This window comes from Microtus oregoni, unplaced genomic scaffold (genome assembly GCF_018167655.1).
Source record: "Microtus oregoni isolate MIOR12 unplaced genomic scaffold, Mior012 000005F_ref0000423, whole genome shotgun sequence".
Lineage (NCBI taxonomy): Eukaryota > Metazoa > Chordata > Mammalia > Rodentia > Cricetidae > Microtus > Microtus oregoni.
In genome coordinates, this window is record NW_024543064.1 from 34,847,778 (window position 1) to 34,870,623 (window position 22,846).

Sequence of the window (22,846 nt, forward strand, 5' to 3'; positions counted from 1 at the left end):
TTGGCTTCCAACTGCATTAGCTCAGTTCAAAGAAATCTCTAGGATATACACTGGGGCTCCCCCGGGCTCCACCTCCTCTGGTCTCCGCGGTTCATAGCTCCCAGTCCCACTGCCAGGCCACCCTCGCCCCCGTCGGTCCCTCTCCACTCCGGGTCAAGTTCGTCCATCTCCATCCCGTCCGGACTCCCTGAGCACTGGCACCGCACTCGCCGCCTTTCCCACACGGGTCCCACTGAGGTTCCAGCACACACCTGGGGTGACCAATCTTCGCGCGTCCGTGCTCGGGGTCTCAAAGGACCGGACCCTAAAGCGGACTTGGGCTCCTTCCCGGAGTCCGGCTGGGCCCCGGGAACGCGCGTCTGCCAGCATGGAGTCCATGGAGTCCACGAACTCCGGGTGATGGCCAGGTCTCAGCGTCCTCGAGTATCCAGGTTAAAAACTTTCGCGGGAGCTGGGAAAGCTTTGGCGGGACACTCGGGAGGCAGGGCCTTTGGCTTTGAGGCCTCCTGCTCCGGATGCTCCGCCATGGACCTGTGGGTATCCCAGGTGTGGCCGCTGCCGTGACGCCTGGATCACCAAGGCGACCTGTCAGACATCTGTGCACTGTCTCTGTGGAGCAATCGGTTAGTGCGTTCAGCTGTTAACTGAAAGGTTGGTGGTTCAATCCCACCCAGGGACGATGGCCTTTAGGCTTTTAACAAACAACTTTCCATATTGACAGCCACTTGTGTGCTGACTTGACAACTGGAGAGAGCACACTCATACATTCTTAAAATTTACAAAGTTCATGCAAAACCTTAGCTCCTGTATTTAAGGGATTTATTAACTTGCCTGTCACATGCTGTCTGGTAGGGAAATCAGCAAAGTCAATTTGTATAATTTTTTGATGGAATGAGGTGCGGTGGGGAGGGGGATACCTGTGTACAAAACCTCCTATTGTCGTTGGTTTACTTGGGGGTTGGATACTGTGAGAATCCTTTCTTATTAAAGGAAAATTATGAATAGCAAGTCACCAAAGTGCAGGAAACAGACCAGGTTTTAATAAAACGGGTAAACTTTACACCACTAAGTTGAACTGGAAAATACACTGTGCTGACTAGAATAAAACAGCATATTTTGCCAATAGTCCAAAAGTATTTTTTTTTTGGAAGAATATCAATGTCTGAGTCAGATATTCCTGGCCTTAATTAGACACCAGGTGAATGTGAGCAACCTGTAAAACTCTATGCCTGCCCTCTCGTGGAACCCACACAACACTGCAGGGAAGGCTCTGATTATCCCTACAGCCCAGAACGTGCATTTTTATTTTTAAAAAAAAAAAATTATTTTTCTAAATAAATTGAACCTATTTATGTATCTTCACCAGCAACTGGAGCGTCCTCACCCTTTGTGTTTCTCGTGGAAATTACTTGGGCTCTGAGCTCTGAAACCAGCTTGATGAGCCCTTTACTAAGCAGCTCCTGAAGGGCTGCCCTGGCCAAGGAACCCTGAACCTTGAGTCTCTCAGGGACCACAGCTGGAGTAATAAGCTTACAGTTAGGAACTTCCTTACAGAGTTTGTCATATGGAGCCTTGTCAAACAGGACTAGATTGTTGAGCCTGCCCTGAACTTTGCCTTTGGACCACTTCTTCCCTTTGGCCTTGCCACCAGACTTATTTACTGGGCCTGTGTCCTTTTGGGCCGACTTTCCGTCATCTTTCTTCTTGTTGTCACCCTTGGGCGGCATGATGGAGCTCGGAGAGTGGAAAGGACACTGCAGCCTCCCTAAGATGTCGGGAAAAAGTCAGAGGTAGACAAGAGAAATATATAGCTCACCAGACTTATTTTGTCATCCCACAAAGAAACAAAGAACACTTTTTATTTTGCTCTTCAAACACACCCTGCTTTTTACCTGATATTTGTTAAGAAAATTGGTATTGGAAGAATTTCAGCTCAAAGGCTCAAAAATATATTCAACAAAATTATAGAAGAAAACTTTCCCAACCTAAAGAAGGATATTCTTATGAAGGTACAAGAAGCTTAGAGAACACCAAATATACTGGATCAAAAAACAAGAATCAAAAAATATCCCCTCACCATAAAATAATCAAAACACAAAACATACAGAATAAAGAAAGAATATTAAGAGCTGCAAAGGTAAAAGGTCAAGTAACATATAAAGGTAAACCTAGCAAAATTACATGTGACTTCTCTATGGAGAACTTGAAAGCCAGAGTGTCCTGGATAGATGTGCTGCAGATACTAAGAGACCATGGATGCAAGCCCAGACTACTATACCCAGGTCAGCTTTCTTTAACCATCAATGGAGAAATCAATTTATTTCAAGACAAAAACAGATTTAAGCAATACGTATCCACAAACCCAGCCTTACAGAAAGTATTAGAAGGTAAACCTCAACACAAGGAAGCCAACAATACCCACTATATCACAGACATCTGATAACCCTCCACCAAAACAACTCAAAGAAAGGAAACACACAAACACTACCACCAAAATAAATAAATAAATAACCGGGGTTAACAACCACTGGTCATTAATATCACCTAATATCAATGGACTCAATTCACCTATAAAAAGGCACAGGTTAACAGAATGGATACAAAAACAGGATCCAACATTCTGCTGTTTACAAGAAACACTCCTCAACCTCAAAGACAGACACTACCTCAGAGTAAAGGGCTGGGAAAAGGTTTTCCAATCAAACAGAACTAAGAAACAAGCAGTTGTGGCTATCCTAATATCTAACAAAATTGATTTCAAACTAAAATCAATCAGAAGAGATGAAGAAGGACACTTTAAACTCATAACAGGAACAATTCATCAAGATGCAGTCTCAATCCTGAATATCTATGTCCCTAATATAAAAGCACCCACATATGCAAAAGAACTAGAACTTAAACCCACAAACTAATAGTAGGAGATGGACAGGTCAACCAGACAGAAACTTAACAGAGAAATAAGAGAACTAATAGATGTATTGAGTCAAATGAACTTAACAGACATCTATAGAACATTCTACCCAAACAGGAAATAAACCATCTTCTCAGCACCTCGTGGAACCTTCTCAAAAACTGATCTCAGACTTAGTAACAAAGCAAACATCCACAAATACAAAGAAATTGGAGTAAACCACCTGTGTCTTATCGGCTCACCATGGAGTAAAGTTAGAAATTAACAACAATACAACCCCCAGAAAGCCTACAAACTTGTGAAAAGTGAACAGTCAACTACTGAACCACTCCTGGATCAAGGAAAAATTAAGAAAGAAATTAAAGTTTTCCTTTAATTCAACGAAAATGAAGACACAACATACCCAAACCTATGGGACACCATGAAAGCAGTGCTAAGAAGGAAGTTCATAGCACTAGGTGCCCATATAAAGAAAATGGAGAAGGCTCACACCAGAGACTTAACAGCACACCTGAAAGCTCTAGAAAAAAAAAAAGGCAGACTTACCCAGGAGGAGTAGAAGACTGTAAATAATCAAACTGATGGCTGAAATCAACTAAATAGAAACACAGAAAACAATACAAAGAATCAATGAAACAAAGAGCTAGATTTTGGGGGGTTTTTTTGTTTTGTTTTGTTTTGTTTTTTGTTTTTTTTGTTTTTTCAGAAAATCAACAAAAGGGCTGGAGGGATGGCTCAGAGGTTAAGAGCACTGACTGCTCTTCCAGAGGTCCTGAATTCAATTCACAGAATCCACATAGTGGCTCACAGTCATCTTTAATGAGATCTGGCGCCCTCTTTTGGTATGTGGGAAGCAGAATGTTGTACACATGATAAATAAAATTTCAAAAAAAAAATCAACAAAATAGACAAACCCTTATCCAAACTAGTCAAAAGGCAGAGAGAACATGCAAATTAACAAGATCAGAAACGCAAAGGGGGACATAACAACAGACACTGAGGAAATTCAGAGAATTATTAGGTCTTACTACAAAAGCCTATAAGCCACAAAATTGGAAAATACAAAAGAAATGGATTTTTTAGATAAATACAATATACCAAAATTAAATCAAGACCCAGGTGAACAATTTAAATAGCCCTATAAGTCACGAGGAAATAGAAGCTGTCATCAAAACCCCCACCCCCAAAAAAGAGCAGGGCCAGATGGTTTTAATGCAGAATTCTACCAGAACTTCCAAGAAGAGCTAATACCTATATTTCTTAATGTGTTCCACATAATAGAAACAGAAGAGCCATTGTCAAACTCTTCTTATGAAGCTACAGTTACCTTGATACCAAAACCACACACTCAAACAAGAAAGAGAATTACAGACCAATCAACTCATGAACATCAATAAAAAAATGGCAAACCGAATCCAAGAACACATCAAAAAATTATCCATTATGATCAAGTAGGCTTCATGCCAGAGATGCAGGGCTGGCTCAACATACGAACATCTATCAATGTAATTCATCATATAAATAAACTATAAGAAAAAAGCCATATGATCATTACATTACATGCCAAAAAAGCATTTGATACAATTCAACACCTTTTATGATAAAGGTCTTGGAGAGATTAGGGATACAAGGATCATATAAAATAATAATAAATATAATAAAACAATATACAGCAAGCCAACAGCTAACATCAAATTAATGGAGAGAAACTCAAAGCGATTTCACTAAAATCAGGAACAAGACAATGTTGTCCACTCTCTCCATATCTCTTCAACATAGTGCTTGAAGTTCTAGCAATAGCTATAAGACAACATAAGGAGATCAAGGGGATTCGAATTGGAAAGGAAAAAGTCAAACTTTCATTATTTGCAGATGATATGATAGTGTACATAAGTGACCCCAAAAACTCTACCAGAAAACTGCTACAGCTCATAAATGCCTTCAGTGATGTGACAGGATACAAGATCAACTCAAAAAAAAAAAAACCCAGTAGCCCTCCTATACACAAAGGATAAAGAAGCAGAGATGGAAATCAGAGAAACATCACCTTTCACGATAGCCACAAATAGCATGAAGTATCTTTGGGTAACACTAACGAAAGAAATGAAAGATCTATTTGACAGGAACTTGAAGTCTTTGAAGAAAGAAATTGAAGAGGACACAAGAAAATGGAAAGATCTCCTATGCTCCTGGATAGGTTGGATCAAATAGTAAAAAAATGGCAATTCTACTAAAGGCAATCTATAGATTCAATGCAATCCCCATCACAATGCCAACAAAATTCTTCACAGACCTTGAGGTAACAATAATCAACTTTCTGTGGAAAAACAAAAAACCCAGGATAGCCAAAACAATCTTATACAATAAAGGATTGTCTGGAGGCATTACCATCCCTGACTTCAAACTCTATTACAGAGCTTGGTATTGGCATAAAAACAGAGAAGTCGACCAATGGAATCTAATAGAAGACCCTGACTTTAACCCACAAACCTATGAACACCTGATTTTCGATAAAGGAGCTAAAAGTATACAATGGAAAAAAGAGAGCATCTTCAACAAATGGTGCTGGCAAAACTGGATGTCAATCTGTAGAAGAATGAAAATAGATCCATATCTATCACGATGCACAAAACTCAAGTCCAAATGGATTAAAGACCTCAATATCAGTCCGAACACACTGAACCTGATAGAAGAGAAAGTGGGAATTACTCTACAGCACATTAGCACAGGAGACCACTTCCTACGTATAACCACAGCAGCACAGACACTAAGGGCATCATTGAGTAAATGGGACCTCCTGAGGCTGAGAAGCTTCTGTAAAGCAAAGGACACTGTAACTAAGACAAAAAGGCAACCCACTGACTGGGAGAAGATCTTCACCAACCCCGCAAGTGACAAAGGTCTGATCTCCAAAATATATAAAGAACTCAAGAAACTAGACCGCAAAAGGCTAATCAACCCAATTATAAAATGGGGCACTGAGCTGAACAGAGAATTCTCAACAGAAGAACTTCAAATGGCCAAAAGACACTTAAGGTCATGCTCAACTTCCTTAGCGATCAGGGAAATGCAAATCAAGACAACTTTAAGATACCATCTTACACCTGTCAGAATGGCTAAAATAAAAAACACCAATGATAGCCTTTGCTGGAGAGGTTGTGGAGAAAGGGGTACACTCACCCATTGCTGGTGGAAATGCAAACTTGTGCAACCACTTTGGAAAGCAGTGTTTCAGTTTCTCAGGAAATTCGGGATCAACCTACCCCTGGATCCAGCAATACCACTCTTGGGAATATACCCAAGAGAGGCCCTATCATACAACAAAACTATATGCTCAACTATGTTCATGGCAGCATTGTTTGTAATAGCCAACCTGGAAACAACCTAGATGCCCTTCAAAGGAAGAATGGATGAAGGAAGTATGGAATATATACATATTAGAGTATTACTCAGCAGTAAAAAACAAGGACTTCTTGAATTTTGCATACAAATGGATGGAAATAGAAAACACTATCCTGAGTGTGGTAAGCCAGACCCAAAAAGAGGAACATGGGATGTACTCACTCATATTTGGTTTCTAGACATAAATAAAGGACATTGAGCTTATAATTCATGTTCCTAGAGAAGCTAAATAAGAAGGTGAATCCAAAGACAAACACATAGGCATCCTCATGAATATTAACCTTCATAAGGCGATGAAAGGAGACAGAGACAGAGACCCACATTGGAGCACCGGACAGAAATCTCAAGGTCCAAATTAGGAGCAGAAGGAGACGGAGCAGGAGCAAGGAACTCAGGACCACGAGGGGTGCACCCACACACTGAGACAATGGGGATGTTCTATCGGGAACTCACCAAGGCCAGCTGGCCTAGGTCTGAAAAAGCATGGGATAAATCCGGACTAGCTGAACATAGCGGACAATGAGGAATACTGAGAACTCAAGAACAATCGCAGTGGGTTTTTGATCCTACTGCACGTAGTGGCTTTGGGGGAGCCTAGGCAGTTTGGATGCTCACCTTACGAGACCTGGAAAGAGGTGGGCAGTCCTTGGGCTTCCCACAGGTCAGGGAACCCTGATTGCTCTTCGAGCAGCTGAGGGAGGGGGACTTGATCGGGGGAGGGGGAGGGAAATGGGAAGCGGTTGCGGGGAGGAGGCAGAAATCCTTAATAAATAAATAAATTATTAAAAAAAAATATGCAAGGTCACATGATCATCAAAAACTTGCCTATATTCAGTTGTAATTCACGCTTTTTTGATGTTAAAGATATTCTAACTAAAACAAAAATAAAATTATTGATCTAGCATATCAAGAAACTTTTGAGGATATAAAAAAAATAAAATATGTTTAGGAGTTTAGTTCCTGGAGTAATGAGAACATTTCTTAAAGTCTGGAGTTTTTCTCTTAAAGTCCAGGAGCAGGTCCACGGTGCATAGTCTCCAATCTCACCCCAGGCCATCCTCGCCCCTGTCCGTCCCTCTACATAGACTCCAATCCCACCCCCAGACCACCCTCGCCCCTGTAGGTCCCTCTCCACCCCATGTCAAGTTCTTCCATCTCCCTCCTGTCTGGACTCCCTGAGCACCGGCACCGCCCTCGCCGCCTTTCTCACAATCTTGCAGACAAGGCTCCAGCACACACCTGGGGTGACCACCCCTTTGTGCGTCCTTGCTCGGGTCTGCAACAAACCTGACCCTAAAGTTTTTAAAAATTAAAAACTTATGTTGAAAAAGTCTCTGAATGAATTATAAAAGGTAAGCTGAGACTTCGTCAACTAGCAGGTATAGACCCAGCAGAAATTATAGTGCCTTTTACTACTGAAGAAATAAAAAAGTTATGGGAAGACAATAAACCGTGGCAAAGAGCTTCTGCTAATTTTTTGTGAGAAATTAATAGCAACTATCCCAAAACTGGTAGACTTAACCTCATAAAGAGAACGTCTTGGATTCTTCCTAGGATTGTACGTGATGCTCCAATAACAAGAGCCTGTACGTTCTATACTGATGCAACTAAATCAGGGAAAGCAGGTTACAAGTCAGCTGAATTGAGTAAGGTGGAACAAAGCCCTTATAATTCTGTCCAGAAGGCAGAATTATATGCCATTCTTATGGTGCTAAGGGATTTTAAAGACCCTCTTAATATAGTTACGGATTCACAATATGCAGAAAGAGTTATCTTGCATATTGAAACCGCTGAATTTATACCAGATGACACAGAGTTGACTTCATTGTTTATCCAGGTACAAGACATAATCAGGAACAGGCTTTGTCCGATGTACATAACACACATCCGGTCCCATACAGGTCTGCCTGGTCCTCTAGCCCAAGGCAACGCTGAGATTGATCAATTATTGATTGGAAGTGTGTTGCAGGCCTCAGAATTTCATAAGAAGCATCATGTCAATAGTAAAGGCCTAAAGAAAGAATTTTCCTTTACTTGGCAACAAGCTAAGGACATTATAAAGAGATGTCCTACTTGTTCTTTCTATAATCAAACACCGTTGCCTGCAGGGAGTAACCCAAAGGGTACTAAGAGAAATGAAATCTGGCAGATGGATGTGTTCCACTTTATGGAATTTGGTAAATTAAAATATGTACACCACACCATAGACACGTATTCAGATTTTCAATGGGCTACTGCCCTGAGCTCAGAAAAGGCTGATTCAGTAATCACACATTTATTGGAAGTTATGGCCATCATGGGCATTCCTGCACAAATAAAGACAGATAATGGTCCAGCATATGTATCTAAGAAAATGAAACGCTTTTTTGATTATTATAATATAAAACACATTACAGGTATACCAAATAATCCTACAGGTCAGGCAGTTATAGGAAGATCAAATCGTACTATAAAGGATATGTTGAACAAACAGAAAGGGACCGAAAATACCCCCAGAAATAGATTACATAATGCTTTATTAACCTTGAATTTTCTTAACGCTAATGAGAAAGGAATGACAGCAGCAGAAAGACATTGGATAATGGAAAAGTCTGCTGAACTAAATCAACCGATATATTTCAAAGATGTGCTGTCCTCTCAATGGAAGCCAGGAGATGTGCTACGTTGGGGAAGGGGTTTTGCTCTTGTTTCCACAGGAGAAGAAAAATTGTGGATACCATCAAAATTAATAAAGTTTCGATTTGAAGAGGAGAAACCTCTTGGAAAGGAAAAATGACAACTCATCCACAATGATGATATTCATACAGGTGGTAAGAAAAAGATATAGAATGGGGGCAGGGTTCTATTCCTATCTCCACAGGAAAACACTCATCTTTGAAAAATTCAAGGGACCCTGGATGTTTGGATATTGACAGATGGAAAAATACCTGCCTGTAGTAATAAGACTAGCGGCGGGTCTGCCTCCCTGGCACCCCGGCCGCCTGTTCGGCTAGCTTATGCCCCGAAATAATTACACGGACACTGTATTCTTTTAAACACCGCTTGGCCCATTTCTAGCTAGCCTCTTCTAGGCTAATTCTCGCACCTGGACTAGCCCATTTCTGATCATCTGTGTAGCGCCCCTAGGTGCGCTTACCAGGAAGATTCTAGCCTATGTCCATCCTGGGTCGGAGCTTCATCGCATGCGTCTGTCCTGGCGAGGGGAGCATGGCATCTCTCTGAGGCGTCTGCTCCCAAGAGGAGAGCTGTCGAGTCTGAGCTCACTTCCTCTTCCTCCCAGTGTTCTGTTCTGTTTACTCCTCCCACCTATCTTCTAACCAATGAGGGCCAAGCAGTTTCTTTTTATTTAACCAATGACATTCCTCCATCACCTGCCCTTTAGGAAATATCAAGAGAACTGAATGAGTTGTGTAAGTAAAATATATTAAACCATATTTCTAAATTTATAAAGCTGGTTTTGAAGTTGGACTCTGGCTCAGTCCCTCTCCAATTCCAAGCCTGTTAATAAGAGAAAAACCCAGAGTTTCTGGAGTTTCTGTCTCATGTCAAGAGCCATGATATGGGACAGAAAGAAATATGAGTTTAGAAAACATCTTTGCTTTGCTTCATATCTATCATACTTTTCATTGAATATATCTATCATACTTTTCATTGAATATATCTATCATACCTTTCAGTTAATATATATATATATATATATATGATTAATGTTTAAATTTTTCACAATGAACAATGAGTTTTTCCTGAAGTGATATTTGAAGTTTCCAGGAAGAAGATGGGGCCCCATAACAACAACTCCACCTGGTTGATATGACGTTATGATACTAATAACGCTACTACAAGACCTGCTTTGGGTACCAGCTGCACAAGACAGTTCCAACTTGGTTAACTGAAATGGTGCACATCTTATACAACATTTTGGCCAGACCTGCACAAAATACTCAGAGACTATTGGCAATTTTAAAAGACATTGATCTTGAAATTTAACCATCATTTTACTTTCACAGGATCCACCAGAAAGAATATCGCCCCCATGACAGCTGGAAGTAATTCTAGAGGACGACGTCCCCTCTCCCAGTAAAGTTTGCCCTTGGGTTTAGGGACATCATTTAGGGGTTGATTATAATTAGTATACGATTGAGGGTTGTGGGAGGAGTTTTATAAGCTCAGGGATCATTTTGAAAAAAAAGAGGGATGATGGGATAATAGATTTGTAATTGTGAGTTACTGTTTTTAGACAAATATATTGGTATAGATTCTTGTATATTGATAGAAAGTTAAATTATATTGACTATCATATGCATGCATGTTTCTACCTCTGTTTAAAACATTTTTTATGTATTGACATATATTGTATATATTTACCATATTGCAGTGTACATTTCTACCTCTGATTAAGATACTTATATAATATTTGTGTATTGATATATATTTACCTACTGCAATGTATATTTGTACATTGTTTATATTTGGAGGTCATTGTCCTCATTTGTTTCACAGTCGTTTATGTTCTTAGTCTTTAAGTTAGATAGATATTGAGAATTATATAGATTAATGGTCATCTAAGTTTGTCATTTATAATTAGACTAATCAGGTTCTTTAGATATATAGAGATTATACTCAGTATAGATAGATAATCTTCAACTTCTTCAAAGAGCTGTAGAAAATGGCCTTTAATCTAACTCAGAGTTTTGTGGTAGTGAGACACAATTGCTCCTGGCAACACTGCTCTCTTCCCGAGAGAATGTTGAGCACCAAAGACACTCCACCTGGAGCCTTTCTATTTGGCAGAACTGGCCTTTGGGCAAAGAAATGCCCATACCTCAACCACTGACAGAGATACAGAGCATGCATCAATGGATAAAACAGGACTGTCATATCCTGCCAAGACAGGGTAAGATAGTTTTGAAAAGTTGCTTGCCTTTGAAAATGGTATGTCAGTTATGTTAGGCCTTAGCCAATGTTGGTTGCTTCAATGCTGCTAACGTGACTTTGGGTGATTGCCCAGGTAGCTAGTTGTCTCTGTGATTTGTTGCATGTTTTGGAAGTTGTTTTACTGAACTTCCTAATTACCCAGGTAACATTATTTCCCTTCTCAGATCTTCGATGGGGTTGAAGACTATATAAATGTAGTTACTTTCTCTCATGACTTGGCCAAGTTATTTATTACATAAGACCTAAGCTACTTAGAATAGGATATTTGTACTTATTGTATATAATTTCATAGTAGGTTTAGAACTCTCTTATTTAAACAAAAGGGGGAGGTGTTGCGGGAGGTCCTCCCGCTCCTCCAGCCTACAGCCGCTGAGATATCAGCCCATTGGGGCGTGGTCTCACTCCATTTAAAAATGCAGCCACTTCCCTCTCCTCTCTCTCTTCACTTCCTGTTCTGCCGGCGACTAGACTCCCTTCCTGGTTGTGCAGAGGGCTGTTGTCTGGGACGGTGATCTGTAAGTTTTTTCCCCTTTAAATAAATACCACCCTATTAATCATAATTCCAACCTGGTGTGGCATTGTTTGTGACTTACGCCTTCACATTGTCTCAACACACAGCACATGGCTCCCAAATGCCTCTAAATTCCAGCCTCAAGAAGAATAAGACATGCTTCTGGCCTACACACAAATGCAGTCTTGCCTTGCAGCCTAGGTTAGCTTTAATCTTGCACTTATCTCAGAGTTCTGGAAGTAAAGATCTGATAGGCCTGACCATTAATTTTTAATTTTATTTTTAGGATTTTATTTATTCTATATGCAGTGTTCTGCCTGCAGATAGACATGCAGGCCAGAAGAGGGCACCAGATATCATTACAGAGGGTTGTGAGCCACAATATGGTGGCTGGGAATTGAACTCAGGACCTCTGGAAGAGATTCTTACCATTGAGCGAACTCTCCACACCTTGACCATTTCTCTTTTCTTTCTCTTAAATCACATGTTCATGGGGAGAGGGGTACATCAGTGTATATGGTGTCAGAGTACAGCTTCCAGGAGTCAGTTCTCTCCTTCCATGAAGACGGATGGCAGGCTTGATGGTAAGATTCTTTAAGCCTTTAGTAATAACATCACTACTATAGGTCCTACAGTTTCAAAGTCATTTATTTACATAATTTCTTGGCTTAGCCCTATGTGGTGGTACCATTTAAAGGGTGTATGTATACCCCTAGGATCCTCTAAATCGCAATTCTCTACTTATGGGTCAAAACCCCTTTAGGAGTTGGAGGAGTCTTCACAGGGAATAGCCTAAGACCATTGGGAAAACATTTACATTATGATTCAAAACAAAATCACTTATTTCAATAACAATGAACGTGATTTTATTGTTGGGGGTTACCACAACATAAGGAACTGCATTAGGAAGATTGAGAACCACACCTCCAAATAGTATCTTGCAGTACTACACAAAAATATAAATGGCATGAGTCCAATATTTGAAGGCAACTGTTGATTTTGAGTCTGTGTTGAATGCGTTTGTCTTGACCAATGTAAATTGAGTCTTGACTCTCTTTGACAAGCTTCGGGAAATAGTCAAAATAAATGTGTTTCTTTCACACATCTTTCATCCCAACACTCAGAGGGCAGAAGCAGGCAGATCACCGAATTAGAGGCTAGCCTGGTCTACAGAGTGAGTTCCAGGACAGCCATAGCCACACAGAAAAATCTTGTTTTGAAAAACTAAAAAAAGTGCTTTTTCAAAACCCAAATTATACCCCAAATAAATCTAGCAAAGTGGGATTCCACAAGGGAAAGGTATCAATGGCCCAGGGAGAGAGATGATGAGACACTGGGGCTAAGCCAGCTTCGTGCTCTGCTGGAATTCTGAGGCTTGGTAAGCATGGAACTGGATCGTACAGATGTAGTGCTAGGGTGTTCCAAGGGCTGGGCTAAGCCTAATAGGGCCAAATGTTGTGCATGTGGGGTGGAAAAGTAGATCTTCTGTTCTTCTGAGTACCGTTCTGCAGGAGTCACGGCATCACTGTAGGTCCAGTCACACCAATGGAAATTGAAGCCTTCAAGCAGAGTGATGTGGCCAGCTCTTGTAGGAACACAATCAGGGGGCTTTCTAGATGGCAATTTAGGCACTTCAATCCCTGGCAGCAACATTACCCCTCTGATAGCAAACCAGCCCAAATGGGGTATATGCACACACCTGCTATGTACTGAAGAGAAGGGAAAAGAAAAGCAGAGTTACAGAGGCCATTTTGATACTAAGTCCAGCTACCATTATTGAAGCTTTTTTCCTTTAATTTATTTTTATGTGCAAGCAGTACCTACAGAGGCCAGCAGAGGGTGAGCAGCAACCTTGTGGGTGATGAATGCTACTCTTCTGCAAGAGCAACAAAAGGCCTTAACCTTAGAACTAACTGTGGAGGCTCTACTTGAACTGATTGAGACAGTACCTGCCTCTGCCCCCTGAATAGGGGAATTAAAGGCGCCTGCAACTAATCCTGGCCTGATCTGTTTAATTTGGGGGGGGGGGGTTCTTAAAAAATCTGCCTGTTCTGGAACTGTGTCAACCAAGTTGACTTCAAACTCACAAAAAACTCCAGCCTTTGCCTTTCAAGTGCTGGTCTTATGCAACCACAGCCCAGTTTGCCTGCCTTGTTCTTAAAATTTTGTGTTTCTTCACGGCCTCTGGAAAATCCAGGTCCCAGGGGTCATACTCAGGTTGGTATGCTGCTGTGGCACAGAGTGCCTTGACCCCGACCTCACTGTCCTGTCTTCTCTTCACCACCTACTCAGAAACATTCTAAGGAATCAGGAAGGGCTCTCTTGAGACCTGACTTGCATTACCCCGCCCTGGATTTTCCAGAGACAGCCAGGGAACACAAAGTTTTAATAACAAAGCAGGCAAGCTGGGCAGTGGTTGCATATGCCCAGCTCTCGGGAGGCAAAGGCTGGAGTTTTTTGTGAGTTTGAGGTCAACCTGGTCTACACACTTCCAGAATAGTCAGGTTATTTATCACACAGATAAATCCTCTCCCCAAAACAAACAAACAAAACAGATCCTGTCTGGCTTGGCTGCCTGTGCTTTAAATCACAGTACTACTAGGGCAAATATCTCAGGGAGTTCAAGGCCAGCCTACACAGTGAGTTCTAAGACAGCCTCAAGTGTAGAGACCTTGTCTCAAAAACAAAAAAAAAGAGCAGGTAGAGGTGAGGTGACTCAGTGAGGGAAGGTGTTTGCAGCCAAGCCTGACAACCTCAGTTCATCCCCACAGCCCACATGGTGGAAGGAGAGACCTGACTCTAGCAGTTGTCCTTTGGTCTCCATAAGGGCATGCAGAACACAGTAAAAAAAAAAAAAATTAAGATTTATTTATTTAGTTATTTTTTTTTTTGAGATAGGGTTTCTCTGTAGTTTGGAGCCTGTCCTGGAACTCACTTTGTCTACCAGGCTGGCCTCAAAATCACAGAGATCTCCCTGCATCTGTCTCCCTAGTGCTGGGATTAAAGGCGTGTGCCACCAATTGCCGGACTTATTTTTTTTTTTAATGTATACAGTGTTCTGCTTCCATGTATTCCTGCATGCCAGAAGAGGGCACCAGATCTCATTAAGGATGGTTGTGAGCCACCATACAGTTGCTGGGAATTGAACTCAGAACCTCTGGAAGAGCAGCAGTCAGTGCTCTTAACTGCTAAACCATTTCTCCAGAGAGATTTTTTTGTTTTGCTTTGTTTTGTTAGGAGACAAGCTCTCTCTGTAGCTTTGGTGCCTGTCCTGTAAGTAGCCCTTGTATAACAGGCTGGCCTCGAACTCAAAGAAATCTGCCTGCCTCTGCCTTCTGAGTGCTAGGATTAAAGGAGTGTGTCACCACCACCCGGCTGCAAGAGAGAGTTTTATTTATTTATTTATTTTTTCCAAATTCATCAAGATTTAATGGAGAACAATAAATGACATCAATAGAACAATCCCAACAGTTTTCCGATGCCTTAAAAGTGGGTGGTAAGCTTGGAACAGGTTCTTCAGCAGGAGCAATACAACATATTCTAAGATTATGGAGGTGAGAAAACATGTTTGTTAGTTCAAGATGCCTTGTGCACAATACAACAGTTTCCAGGACAGAGAGGACAACAAAACATATAAAGAATAAATCCAAGCTGCTTAACTTTCTACAATTCTCTTGAGTAGTAAGCCCAGGCCACCCTTGGCCATTTGCACGGGTGTCTTTTTTTCTTTATTCTCAATGTAAATACTTGCTCCTTGGGTCACCAGTAATTTTGCTTCTTCCAGTCTCTCCTCATCACAGGCTAAGTGTAGAGGAGTGTTACCCTCAGTGTCTTGGATGTTTGTGGCTGCTTTGTAGAACAGAAGAATATGAACCGTCTTCAAGTTACCCTTGGCTGCTGCCCGGTGCATTGCTGTAGCCTCATAATGGTCCTTAGCATCTGGATCAGCTCCACCTTCCAGTAACATGGCAGCAATCTCATGCCTATTTTTTGAGGCTGCATAATGGAGAGGAGTGCAGCCATGTTGGTTGACCGCATTCACTTGAGCACCTTTCACCAGCAGGGCCTTTACAATCTCATCCCGGCCAGCAGAAGCAGCAATATGCAGAGGAGACCAGCCTGCGTCATCTTTATCATTCACCGGCACACCAAGTTCCAGCAAGAATTCAACAATTTCTGTATGACCGGCTGAGCATGCCCAGTGCAATGCTGTTCTGCTGTCCTGATCGGTTCTAGTAGCTAGAGATTGATCGGCCAAAATGCTCTCCTTCAACTCATCCAGTTTCCCGGTGTAGGCCAGGTTGCAGACCATTACGTTAGACACACTCCCCTCCATTTCACCTTCCCAGAATCTCCGTGAAGCTCAAGCCCCGCCCACTCACCAAGAGAGAGTTTTAAAATATTAAAAGTGCCCAAGCTTTTGGACTGTGATGTCCTCAGGTAAACCAGAAAGCAGGAGGCCTATTTGTCAGGACCCCAGATTCTTTGTTCTGGGTTATGTATCAATGTCAGGAAAGGAAGGTGATGTAATGTGGAACCTCACAGGGATACGTGAAGGGGCTTTTACTAATTTTCTCTCAGTCCCCACTCATTCATTCACATGTATTCATTCTCTAACCTTGGTCCCCCACAGGTCAGCATCCACATCTTGTCATTGGTAGTAGTAAGCAGCCCCGGCCACATGGGCTGCATTCTGGGCTAGAATCTTAGGGCACCGGTTGGGGTGGACCTCATAGTCATCATGACTTCTGTTTGCAGTTCTGAAAACTTCTGGAACAGAATAAGGGGATCCTGTTTGCATGATGGGAGTCAGGACTGTTACATGAAGGCCTAAGATGTGTATTAACATGGTTTGGTTTTGTGAGACAGGGTCAGAATGGCCTTGAACTTGCTATACATTGCAAAGACGGTAATCTTGCCTTTACCTCCCTACTGCTGGGATTCTCCATTAAAAGCCATATTTCAAGGGAAAACATAACTTTAACCTATATTAAAAAAGAAGTCAGGCCTGAGAGACCTTGTTTATAAAACCTGCCCTGGAGAAGCAGATCCTGAGAGCTAGCTAGTCACACCCACATGTCAAGTTCCAGATCATTAAGAGATTCTGCCTCAAAGAGTAAGGGACTGAAGAAATGGCTCAATAGCACTTATTGCTCTTGTAATCTATACAGGTTCAATTCCCAGCACCCAGCGTGGCTCACAGCAGTCCATAACCCAAGTTCCAAGGGATCAAACATAGTACATATGCAGGAAAAACATTCATCCACATAAATGCTTTTTTAAATTTATTTTAATATAAATTCTTTACAACAAACAAACAGGCCAGGCAGTGATACCACAAGGTCATTAATCCCAGCACTCTGGAGACAGAGACAGGTTGATCTGTGGGTTCCAGCTAGTTCCAGGACAGCTAGGGTTGTTGCAAGAGAAACCCCTTCTTGAAAAATGAAAACAAACAAAACAAAGAGAGAGAGAAAAAAAACTGAAGGTAAACAACACTCAAAGAACACTGTTTGGCTTCCATATTCTCACAAACATGTATGTTCACTTACACATAAAGAAAAATAAATTCCTCCTTTTTATTATTTATTTTTAATAATTTTTTATTGATATTTGTTGAGCTCTACATTTCTCTCTCTACCCCTCCCTGTCTCTCCCCTCCTGCCTTCAATCCTCCCCCAAGGTCCCCATGCTCAAAATTTACTCAGGAGATTTTTGTTTATTTGTGTCTGAGACAGGTGTAGTCCTGGATGGCAGTAATTCACTGTATAGACCATGGTGACCTGGAATTTGTGACTGTCTACCCTTTTCTAACCCTGAGATATCAGGCTTTGTTTTCCTCTGTGACTCCATAGCTGATTTTTATTCAATAACAGACAAAATACTCTCCCTCAGTTTGTGGGCTCCATGTCACACTTGGTTAATAAATAGCTTTTACTGGGCAGGTGAGCTGCTTCAGAGGTAAAGGCACTTGTGGTCAAGCCCAGAAACCTGGGTTTGATTTCAGGGACACACATGGCAAAGTGAGAGGACTGAGGCCCAGATTCTTCTGACCTCCACATGTGCACTGTGGTACTGCAGTGTCTGCCCCCACCTTAGTTCAACATCCTTAGTCATCAGAGAAATGCAAATCAAAACAACTCTGAGATTCCATCTTACATTTGTAAGAATGGCCAAGATCAAAAACACTGATGACAACTTATGCTGGAGAGATTGTGGGGAAAAGGGAACACTTCTGAATGCTGGTGGGAATGCCAGCTGGTACAACCGTTTTGGATGTCAGTGTGGCGATTTCTTAGAAAATTAGGCAACAACCTTCCTCAAGAACCAGTAATACCACTTTTGGGTATATATCCAAAGGATGCCAATCGTGCCACAAGGATATTTATAGCAGCTTTGTTTGTCATAGCCAAAACCTGGAAAAAACCTAAATGCCCCTCAACCAAAGAATGGATTAAAAAAAAAGTGATACATTTACGCAATGGAGTACTACACAACAGAAAAAAATAATAATGACAGCTTGAGTTTGCAGGAAAATGGATGGAGCTAGAAAACATTATTTTGAGTGAGGTAACCCAGATACAGAAAGACAATTATCACATGTACTACTCATGGGTGGTTATTAAATATAAAGCAAAGAAAGCCAGTCTACAAACCACAATCCCAGAGAACTTAGACAACAACGTAGACAGTAAGAGGGACTTACATGTTACATAGATCCACTCTACATGGGAAGTAGAAGATCCATAGTTCTCATCTTCTACTTGACCTGGAGCATCAGAATCTCTTTGGAGGAGGCCTGGAGATTTTAACAGGCTCCACAGTGATTCTTATTTATTCCAAAAGCAAGCAGTCCTCAACAGGAGGAAAAATGGAACTGTCTTGCTTCAGGATGTTTTCTTTACGTGTTTGAGTGTTTCACTTGGATGTATGTCTGTGCGCTACTTGCACATCTGTTGTCTGTGAAGTCTAGAACAGGGCTTTGGATCCCCTGAACTGGAGTTAATGGTGGTGTGAGGACCTGACTTTGCAGACTCCATTTTAAAGAGGGGGCATCATCTTAAGCCACATAATGAGGGGGGATCTCAGCTCAGATATGTGCTGCGATAGCGCAATTTGGATGGATACCCTGAAAATAGCCAATTAAGGAGCTAGGGAGCAGGGCCATAAACTTTAACGGGGTTCAGATGTTCCTAGGAGGCAGCCTACCCTTGAAGATACCTTGTCAGTTATTTATGGGGCTTTTTTAGGGTTTTCGTGCCCCAAAACTGACCAATGGTTTCAGAGACTACCTTGCCCTATGCCCTCCTTACCCAATCCCAGGATGACAGGACATGAATGCCCCTTACTATGGCATTTCCCCTTTAAAAGTTCCCCCCTTCCCGGGTTCAGGCTACACTTCCCTCACCCACTGCATTGGTGTGGTAGAGGTATAGTTCAAACTCAAGTTTGAATATTAAAAAACCCTCTTTTGCTTTACATCAGAATCTGTCAGAATCCGGTTTCCTCTTGGGGATAATAAACTTGGGCATAACAGTGGCTGTATGGCTGTAAGCTGTCACGTGTGCTGGGAACTGAACCTGGGTCCTCTGTAAAATAAGTTCATTTAACTGCTGAACCGTCAGAGAGGAAATGGAAACAGTTCTTTTTAAGCACGAGGAACTTTACTATTATTTTCTCACTTAGATGTAACTGCCTGCTGAGTTAGCTAACTTGAGCAATCTGCCATTTAAAACTTATTTCAAATACTGTAAGGGGTTGCCAACAACCTTATTTTAGAACTAAAAGTTTATTGAGTGCACAAGAGATGATGCCAGCCTGGATAGTAACAAAGTACACATGCAGTGTGACCAAAAGTCCGTCCTCATTTTTATAGCCATATATTTATTAACTTATTTACGGGCATGTGCCACAGCACCCGGATCAGTCAGTTCCGTCCTTTCACCATGTGGCACCTAAGGGTGAATTCAGATCATCAGGCTTGGCAGGAAGTGACCTTACCCACTATGTTAACACCAGAGAGTTCCTGGGTTGACAGACCCGAGATGTTCCACTCAAGCACAGAAAGTATAATTACTTTCATGTTTCGATTTGTTGAGTCCTTAACTCTGCTGTGTGGCCCATATGACCGTGAAATCTTTATTCTCCAGCCCCTACCTCACAGATGCTGGGATTACAGTGTGTGCCACTACATCTCTCTCAAATTTCCTTGTTGTAGCTCAACAGGTCTGATTTTACACTCTCAGCTACACAGGGAGAGATAAGGGATTTCAAATTCCAACTTGCTTGGTTTGAGGGAGTCTTGTTACTATCATAGCATAATAAACTGACAATTTCTTATTTTTTTTAAATTTATTTATTATGTATACAACTTTCTGCCTCCATTTATACCCACACACCAGAGGAGGGTGCCAGATCTCTTTACAGATGGTTTGGAGCCACCATATGGTTGCTGGGAATTGAACTCAGGACCTCTGGAAGAGCAGAGAGTGCTCGTAACCACTGACCCTCTCCAGCCCCGCAATTTCTTATTTTTATTTTCCAAAAATAACATATCTTTGCTCACAGGACTTTCCTTCCTTTTTTGAAGGAAAGGTGTCTCATTAAGAAACCCAGGCTGGGGCTGGGCAATGATGGAGCATACCTAGAATCCAGCTCTTGGAAGGCAGAGGCAGGTGGAGCTCTGATTTCAAGGTCAGCTTATTCTACACTGTGAGTTCCAGGAGAGTAAGGGCTGTCTCAAAAAAAAAAAAGAAAGAAATAAAGAGTGCGAGAGAGAAGAAAAGAGAGGGAAGGACAGCAAGAAGGAGAGAGAGAGCGTGGGAGAGCAAAAGAGAAAGAACAAGAGAGAAAAACAAGAAAAGGAGAGAGTGTTGGAGAGTAAAGGAGGGAAAGAGAAAGAGAGAAAAACAAGAGAGAGAGAAGAGATAGAACGAGAGAGACTAAGAGAGTGGAAGAGAAAAAGAGAGAAAGAAAGAAGAAGAAAGAGATCGCCAGGCTGTCATGGCCACCCTTGTCCAGCAAGGAAGACGCGACCACTGGAGCTCTTCTCACTGCAGTTTATTCCAAGGCCTTTTACAATTCTCTCTCTCCCCCTCTCTCTCCTCTCTCTCCTCTTTCTCTTTTTCCTCTCTCTTTCTTCTCTCTCCTTGGGCAAACCCTCTCCCAGCCCTTAAGAAGGCATGGGCTGCCAACCCCGAACTACCAGGTGGGCTCTGCCCATAGGTTCACATATATGCAGGCAGCTGATAATCATTGCGTGATCATAGCATAGGTCAGGCCTTAGCCATATCAGGAGTTGATTATACAGCTCCATCAGGTATGACACCATGAAGCTCGCTACACTGGGCAGTGGTGCATGCCTTTAATTCCAGCACATTGGAGGCAAAGACAGGTGGATCTCTGTGAGAGAGAGTGAGAGAGAGGGCTAGGGCTTCTCTCACCCTATAGCATCCCTCTCACACAGCAATCCAGAAGGCGTGTGATCAAGTTTATTACGGCAGTGCTCCTTCTTTCCCATCCCTGTATTATTTCCTTTCCAGATACTCTCATTAAGTGCCTGACTAAAGCCTCTTGAAGGAAGAAGGGCTATGTTGGCTTGTGCTCGAGGAGACACCTTCCACCATCACAGGAAGGCTTTGTGCCCAGTGGTTCCACAGTGGCAGAAACGCGAGGATGCTTGTTCATATGTCAGTGCCACCTATATTCAGGGCCAGTCAGTGTTCCTACCCCCCAGTTAATCCACTCTGGAATATTTACAGACACCCAAAAGTGTGCTCCCCTGGTGCTCTGGGCATTTTATGACCCATTCGAGTTTGGCAATTAAAATTAAGCATCACCGTGTCTTTCTGACTCAAGATTCTAGACATTCACTATAAACACTATAGAAAATAGGCAATTGTTGTAACAAGAATGGAATGTTTAATGTAACTTAGCCACTGCTTTTGTTTCTACTTTACTATGAGGACTGGAGATGTAACAAGGTTAAATATATTTTGGTTCATGTAACTACAAGGTAGGGAGCAAGGATTTGAACTTGAACTCTTTGAAGACCACAAGGCTTATTACTATGTTAAATATAGATTATAGTGTGTATATTTTCTCCTTAACCCCCTTTAAGACATGTTCTCCTGTACTACTGACTAGCATCAAACATGCTCTGGAACTGGCCTTGAAATTCTGACCCTCCTGCCTCTACCTCCTAAGAGTTTAGATTACTAGCATGCATGCAAAACACACCTGGCTCTTTTTTACGTTATTAATTTTGAAGACAGATCTCACATGGCCCATGCCTGCCTAACTGAGGGAGGCCTTGTTTTGTTTGTCTGTTTGTGACATGCTTGCTACGTAGCTCAGGCTAACCTTGAATACATGGCCCACATTTTATTAATTTCTTTAGTGCTGGGATTATGAATATGTGCCCATATAACTGGCTAATTGTGTGTACTGGCTAGTCGTATATCAACCTGATACACCAACCACAGTTATCTGAAAGGAGGGAAGCTTAACGGAGAAGACACCTCTATAAGATCCAGCTGTGCCGGGCGGTGGTGGTGCACGCCTTTAATCCCAGCACTCGGGAGGCAGAGGCAGGCGGATGTCTGTGAGTTCGAGACCAGCCTGGTCTACAGAGCTAGTTCCAGGACAGGTTCCAAAGCCACAGAGAAACCCTGTCTCGAAAAACCCAAAAAAAAAAAAAAAAAAAGATCCAGCTGTAAGGCATTTTCTTAACTAGTTATTGATGGGGGTGGGTCCAGCCCATTGTGGGTGGCTCCATCCATGGGCTGGTGGTCCTGGGTTTTATAAGAAAGGAGGTTGGGTAAGTCCTAAGGAGCAAACCAGTATGCAGCACTCCTTCATGTCTGCCCAGCCCACATCATAATCAACAATCCGCAATCCATTGCCATCAGTGCCTTGTGCCTTTGGTCTTTTTTTGCGCCTCTTCCGAAGGGATTCTGAACCTCCTTCCGGGCCGGAATCTGCTCCAGACAAGTAACGCTACAGACATCCACCCTTGGAGAGAAGTTGAGCTGCCACCAAGGAAGCAACAAGGGAGAGGCTGACCTACAATTTTATTTTCATGGGAA

The 22,846-nt window shown here is 42.1% G+C and overlaps 2 protein-coding genes, 1 non-coding gene and 1 pseudogene across 3 annotated transcripts; 1 reads left to right on the plus strand and 3 right to left on the minus strand.

Moving 5' to 3' along the window:
- The first annotated feature begins 605 nt into the window (after positions 1 to 605).
- On the plus strand, positions 606 to 679 carry Trnan-guu. The gene has a single exon. It is a non-coding gene; the product is annotated as a tRNA-Asn (tRNA).
- A 670-nt stretch (positions 680 to 1,349) lies between these two features.
- LOC121447851 (40S ribosomal protein S25-like) lies at positions 1,350 to 1,727 on the minus strand. The gene has a single exon (XM_041651131.1). The coding sequence runs from the start codon at positions 1,725 to 1,727 to the stop codon at positions 1,350 to 1,352; it is 378 nt and encodes a 125-aa protein (XP_041507065.1).
- An 11,334-nt stretch (positions 1,728 to 13,061) lies between these two features.
- Positions 13,062 to 19,842, minus strand: LOC121447852 (annotated as a pseudogene).
- Positions 15,296 to 16,108, minus strand: LOC121448862 (26S proteasome non-ATPase regulatory subunit 10-like). Its single transcript, XM_041653125.1, has one exon. The coding sequence runs from the start codon at positions 16,093 to 16,095 to the stop codon at positions 15,415 to 15,417; it is 681 nt and encodes a 226-aa protein (XP_041509059.1). The 5' UTR covers positions 16,096 to 16,108; the 3' UTR covers positions 15,296 to 15,414.
- Positions 19,843 to 22,846: the final 3,004 nt, after the last annotated feature.